This window comes from Elephantulus edwardii, unplaced genomic scaffold (genome assembly GCF_000299155.1).
Source record: "Elephantulus edwardii isolate Elephantulus edwardi_28Jun2011 unplaced genomic scaffold, EleEdw1.0 scaffold00279, whole genome shotgun sequence".
Classification (NCBI taxonomy): Eukaryota; Metazoa; Chordata; class Mammalia; order Macroscelidea; family Macroscelididae; genus Elephantulus; species Elephantulus edwardii.
This window is the reverse complement of record NW_006400029.1, coordinates 688,506-694,898: the sequence shown is the minus strand read 5'-3', so window position 1 is coordinate 694,898 and position 6,393 is coordinate 688,506. Positions and strand designations below refer to the sequence as shown.

The window sequence follows — 6,393 nt, the reverse complement described above, 5'->3', positions numbered from 1 at the left end:
CATACTTGATAGTTCTACCTAGATTGCCCTTTCTGTTAGTCTGCGTGTGTTCTGTTGTGCATAGGGTTTTCAGAGGCCTGCTATTTCAGAAGTGGATGGCAAATCTAAAACTAGAGTTATGGGTGCAGTTTTAATTTGGCTGCTCTGCTGAATTGCAGATGGCATTCAAACCAGTGTAAAAGTCAGTACCAACTCACTATTACAAGTCTTCACTCAGCTGTAGTGACTTTGCATCTCTTCATGAGTTCCAACAAGACTATTTTCTTTGTTCGACTTGCTTTTAAAATCTCTTAGTGGAAAATTGGGAGAATTTCTTATTCTGCCATCTTCCTTCTCTTGCATTATCTTTTTGTGTCATTTAAGTGTTTGCATTGTTCTCAGAAGAGTTCTGTCAGTTTTGTTTCTACCTATCACACATGAAAACATGCATATCATTATAATCAGAACACAGTTGTTTATTAGTATTTTCAATCTCATGTTGTTGTTGTTAAGTGCCGTTGAGTCGCAGGCGACTTATAGTGACCGCATGAAGGAAAGTCTTCAACGCTTAGGTGCCTTTCATCCTCTCTCCAGGTTCATAGGGTTTCTGGAGGCAAGTTATTATGGAAGTGGATGCCACTCCTCCTTCCAAGCTTGTTTTAATTGGGGAGCTCCACCCCATTCTCTGTCCACATTGGGTAACCAGCCATTAACGCATTTGACACACCAGTGTCAAGGTGTTCAGCCTCACAGCAACCAAAAGTGAATTTGGTACGGCAACTTGTGCACCAGGGCTATACGACCTAGAGGAATGTCTGAAAAAAAATCAATGAAAAACAGGCCCGGGGGCAGCAGATTAAACGTCACCCACCTTTGGCTTGGTAGCATCACTTTCTGTCCACTGAGCCAGCTGATCTGTCTCTCTATGTTGATATTATTGTTAAGTGCCATCGAGTCACAGGCAACTAATACTGTTGTGCACCATTAAATGGGAACTGACTCATAGCTGACTCTCCAGTGGGTTATCAGAGGTAGAAAATCATACCAGAGGGGATTGCCCATTTTTCTATTGCAGAACAGCTGGTAAATCTGGTAAAATCAAACTGCTTGCCTTTGGGTTGGCAGTACAACTGCCTGCCGCTAAGTGATCAGAGCTCCCTACCATATTTAGTATAGAAGTACAGAACATAGGAGCTTCGGAGCTCCTTAGTATATTTAATGTGTTATTGATGTTATTTACTGTTGAGTTACAACCAACCCATAGCTGACTTCCGGTGGATTTTCAGAGGCAGTAAATTTCACAGGAGGAGATTGTCCATCCTGTGATAGTTCGGATCCACCAGCTACTCTGCAGAAGAAAGATGAACAATCAACTCCAATGAGATTTACTTCCTTTGAAAACCTGCTGAAGAGTCAGCTATGGGTTGGTTCTGACTCTTTTGTGCATACAAACAACAACTTGTAACATATTAAATTACATTGTTTTAAATAATGCAAGGCAACTGTTCTTATTGTTATGCACTATCAAATTAGAACCAACTCATAGCTGACCTTCCAGTGGATTTTCAGAAGCTATAAAGAGCATAGGAGGAAATTGCCTATCTTTTTTCCCATGGAGCAGCTGGTAATGTAACCACTCACACCTAGATCACCAGAGCTCCCAATGACAAATACTGCCTTTAAGGTTTATGATGTATATGAAATGATTTTATTTTCTATTTTATTTTAGGTTTGTAACCAAAGGCTCCATTGTCAGTGTCATGTTGGATATGTACCTCCTAATTGTGATCCATCAGAGACATCACTGGGAGGAAGTATAGATGATGGATTTTGGCTTCTGTCAGGTTAGTCTCTAGATTAATGAATTCCAATAGAAGGATGTGTGTTTTTTTCACTTATTCACATCTTATTTGTCTCCACTGTCCAATTATAATCATAAGCCTTGACATCTGGGTAGTGCAAGAGAGATATTGAATCTTTAATTTAACTAGGTTTATTTTTTTTAATGTTCTCTTGTGGGCAGTGTTAACTGTAGATAAAACTTTCCATTTTTAAAAAACCACTTGCGCTTTTAATTATTTGAAAATATCTCCTCTTAACTTTAAACCATGATTCTTAGAACATTCCTATTCATATAGCAATATTTTCTGCCTCATTGTAGTTAAATTATACAAGTGGAAATAATATTTTACTGTAAGATAATATATTATCTATATATCACTGTTGTTATGTACCGTGAAGCTGAAAGTGTCTCATAGCTGATCTTCTGGCAGGTTTTAAAAAGTTATACATTTCCTGGGTGGAGATTGTCCATCTTCCTTCTATGGAGCAGTTGCTTTTGGATTGGCAGTATAACTTCTTACTACTGTGCACACATACTTTTAAGCATTAATTTATGCAAGCAGAACTAATAACAAAATTTAAATACTTTTAAAATTAAAACAAATATATTCATAAATTTAATCAAATACATTAAGGAATGGTTCATGCAACTGACTACATACATGCTACAGGTATTGAATACTTAGGTGGTTTTTCTTCTTTTTCTAACAATGTGCTTGGAAGATACTATTTATATACAGGATATAATTCATGAAGAGAGCAAAAGGTCATTATAAAACAGAGGAGAAAGAAAAAAATGAATTAGAAGAGACTCTGAAAATTGTCTTAGAGCTTTGAGAAGACAAAACAAAGGTAAAACATGCTGAAATAAAAGAGTTGAACAAAATATTTCAAAGGGCAGTTTAAGAGAACAAAGTAAAGTGTTATAATAGAGTGTACAGAGAGCTTTAATTAGAGAAAATAAAGGGAAGAACTTACTCTGCATTTCTCAAGCTGAGAGAACTGAAAAACAAATTTAAACCTCAAGTTGCAATACTGAAGGATGCTATGGAAAAGATATTGAATGACCCAGAAAGCATCAAAAGAAGATAGAGGGAATACACAAAATCATACCAAGAAAAACTTATTTTCGACACTGAAGAATTTCAGGAAGTACCATATGAGCAGGAGCTAATGCTAATGAAGGAAGAAGTGGAAGCTGCACTAAAGGCATTGGCAAAGAACAAGGCCCCAGGAATTGATGGGATCCATTATTTCAGTTAACAGATGCAGCTTTGGATGTGCTCAACAGTCTACACCAGGAAATTTGGAAGATTGGAAGAGGTTTATATTTGTTTCCATTAACAAGAAAGGTGATACAACTGAATTGTACACTATAGAACAGTCATTAATAGCGCATGCAAATAAAATTTTGATGGTAATAATTTAAAAATGGCTAGAACAGTACATAGAAAGGGAACTTCCAGAAGTTCAAGTAAGGTTTAAAAGAGACCAGCACCAGGGGCATCATTGCTGATGTCAGATGGATCCGGGCTGAAAGTACAGAATACTGGAAGAATGTCTATTTGTGCTTTTTTGATTATATAAAGGCATTTGGTTGTATGGATCATAACAAGTTATGGCTGATGTTGAGAAGAATGGGAATCCCAGAGCACTTAATTGTGCTCATGTGAAACCTATACCTGAACCAGGAAGTTATTGTGCAAACAGAGCAGGGGGACACATGATTTAAAATAAGGAGGGAGGATTCCAAGATGGCGCCAGTGGAGAAAACAGTATGAAGAGCTGGAGGAGCAGCATAGAAATGGGCCACTGGAGAAACTGTCAAGGCAGAGTGATGTAGTGCAACATGAACAGTAGGAATTTGAATCAGACCTTTAATTAAAATAATTCATTTGGGAGCTACAGGAGCACCAAGCCGTACCACTGGCCCAGGCCAAAACTGGAAGCCACTAGATGAGCTGCTGTGGGACCCATCTACCAGAAGAAAGAAGGTTAGCAGGAAATTGACTGAGTTCTCTTAAGCCCTACTAGGAGCAAGTGGGTCTGTTGATATTTGACTGAGTTTTCTTGGCTCCCGCTGACTGCCAACCATTGAGAGGGCTGGTAGGAATTTGACTGGGTTTTCTTGGGCACAGCCGATTGCTTGGGAGAATACCCAAAAGAGGGCCTGCTGGAAAGAATTTGGCTGAGTTCTCTTGGGCCCTGCTGACTGCCCAGGAATGGGCAGGCTTCTGGGCACCCAGGAGCAAATAGGCTGGTTGGAATTTGGCTGAGTTCTCTTGGGCCCGATGACTGCCCAGGGAGGAGCAGGCTGATGGGGATTTAACTGAGTTTTCTTGAGCACCACTGACTGCACAGAAGAACACCCAGGGGACAGCAGGGTGGTGGGAATTTGACTGAGTCTTCGTGGACACCACAGACCGGCCAGAGACAGGTACATCAGAGGGAATTTGACTGAGTTTTCTTGGGTACTGCTGAGCCCATGACTCTCCTGGGGGCAGGCGCCACTGGGTGAGAACACCTGGGTAAAGGCTGCTGGGCAGGGACTACTGAGCAAGAACTGGTAGGTGGGAGAAGAGGACAGCTGTATTTTTTTTAATACTTAGTGGCTTAGTATTCTTTTTTTGTTTGTTTGTTTTGTAATTTCAATGAACATCTACAGAGCTTTTGGACTTCCATTTATTCACTGTTGCACTTTTCTCCCCGCCCACCCCACCCCCACCCCCAGTTAGCTCCTCTCCTTGAAAAGCAAAGGAAAAACTTCTTCATTGGTACATAATCCCCCTGCTGGAATTTGAGTAGGGACCACATTCATGAGCACACCTGGACAGGTGAAATCTGAGTGGGGTCCCTGCATGTGGCTGACCTGCCCCTGTGGTCGCCCCATCCTCCCCTGTGCCTGACCCACCCCGTATTCAGCTACACAAACTACACCTACACATCCAGTCTATCAACTTGAGCTTAGTCCAGAGCACCTTGATCTGACTTAGCTACAAGAGACTGCTCTCACAGGCCCTGAACTGAACTTTCCCTTGAGTAGAAGTTCAGAAAACAAAACAAAAAACAAACAAAAACCCAACAGAAAACACACAGGTGTGGGACTGCCCAACTGATTTCTAGAGCACTGTATTCAGATCAAGAACCTATCAATGTCTTGAACAAAGCAAGCTATCTCACACACTACACAAGTACAAAGCAAGATGTCAAGATGTCACCCCCAAAAGGTGGCACAGTCTCAATTTATTTCCTTAAGCAAGAAAGTCTGATGGAACTTTCTGACACAGACTTTAAAAGAACAATCATTGAATATTTTCAATGGATGAGAGACAAACTTGAAAAAATACAGGACACTGCAAGCAAAAACCATGAGGAGCTTAAAAAAAAATCCAAAACAATACAGATAAAACAAACTAGGAATTAGTGGCACTGGAAAAACAAGAAACCACAATCTAAATATAACGTCCAATGTTTCAGATGCTGTCAACATGAGGGAGGGACACATGAGCAGAGTTGAAGTGATGGAACACAGAACCAGAGAGAAAGAAGATGGGACTGTCACCACTGATCTGCTAGGAAAAAAAAAGCAGAATCAAAAAGAAAGAAAAAGAAGAAAACCTAAGAATAGTGTGGGACAACATCAAGAGCAACAACATGCACTTCATTTGAATCCCAGCACAGGAAGAAGCAAGTAAAGGCAAAAAAAAGTTGTGAAAGAATTACTAGAGGAAAACTTCCCAGCCATATTGAAGAATGAGAGAATATATATTCAGGAAGCTGAGCGAACACCATATATAATAGACCCCCAAAAGAAAAACACCAAGGCATATCATAGTCAAATTTGCCAGAACCAAAGATACTGAGATAATTCTGAAAGCAGCAAGGGAGAAACAAAGAGTAACCTATAAGGGAGAACAGATAAGATGAAGTGCCAATTATGCAGTAGAAACCATGCAAGCAAGAAGACATTGGAAGGACATATATCAAACACTCAAAGAACACAAAGGTCAACCAAGAATAATCTACCTAACAAAATTATCCATCAAATATGAAGGAGAGATCAAGATATTTCCAGAAAAACAGAACTTTAGGGGCTTTGTAAAAACAAGACCAGCATTGCAGGAAACACTGAGAGATGTCCTTCCTACAAAGATTCCACAGAAAGCAGGTTGTCCCAAAGTAACTACGAACAACACCAAAAGGAACTCAACAAAATGATAGCAATAAAACCTTGCCTTTCATACACTACTGAAAAGAAATAGAGTAGCAGATTAGATTTAAAAATTCCATCAATTTGTTATCTACAAGAGACACACTTGAAAAATGAAGATAAAAAAGACTAATAATAAAAAGATGGGGATAAATATACCAAGAAAATGGCAACCAATAAAAAGCAGGAGTCCCTGACTTAAAATCCTACTACACTGCCGTGGTAGTCAAGACAGCATGGTACTGGTACAATGACAGACACATAGATCAATGGAATAGAATTGAGAACCCGGAAATCAGCCCATCTATTTATGGGCAATTGATTTTTGACAAAGAGATGAAATCAGTTAGGTGGGGAAATGA

General features: G+C 39.7%; 1 protein-coding gene across 1 annotated transcript in view; it reads left to right on the top strand.

Moving 5' to 3' along the window:
• Nucleotides 1-6,393, top strand: part of LOC102846493 (disintegrin and metalloproteinase domain-containing protein 18-like) — a 198,917-nt gene that overhangs the window by 172,706 nt on the left and 19,818 nt on the right. The window contains exon 17 of the mRNA XM_006900303.1: nt 1,709-1,823. Within this exon, the coding sequence (XP_006900365.1) occupies nt 1,709-1,823 (115 nt within the window). The remainder of the gene's footprint in view (nt 1-1,708; nt 1,824-6,393) is intronic.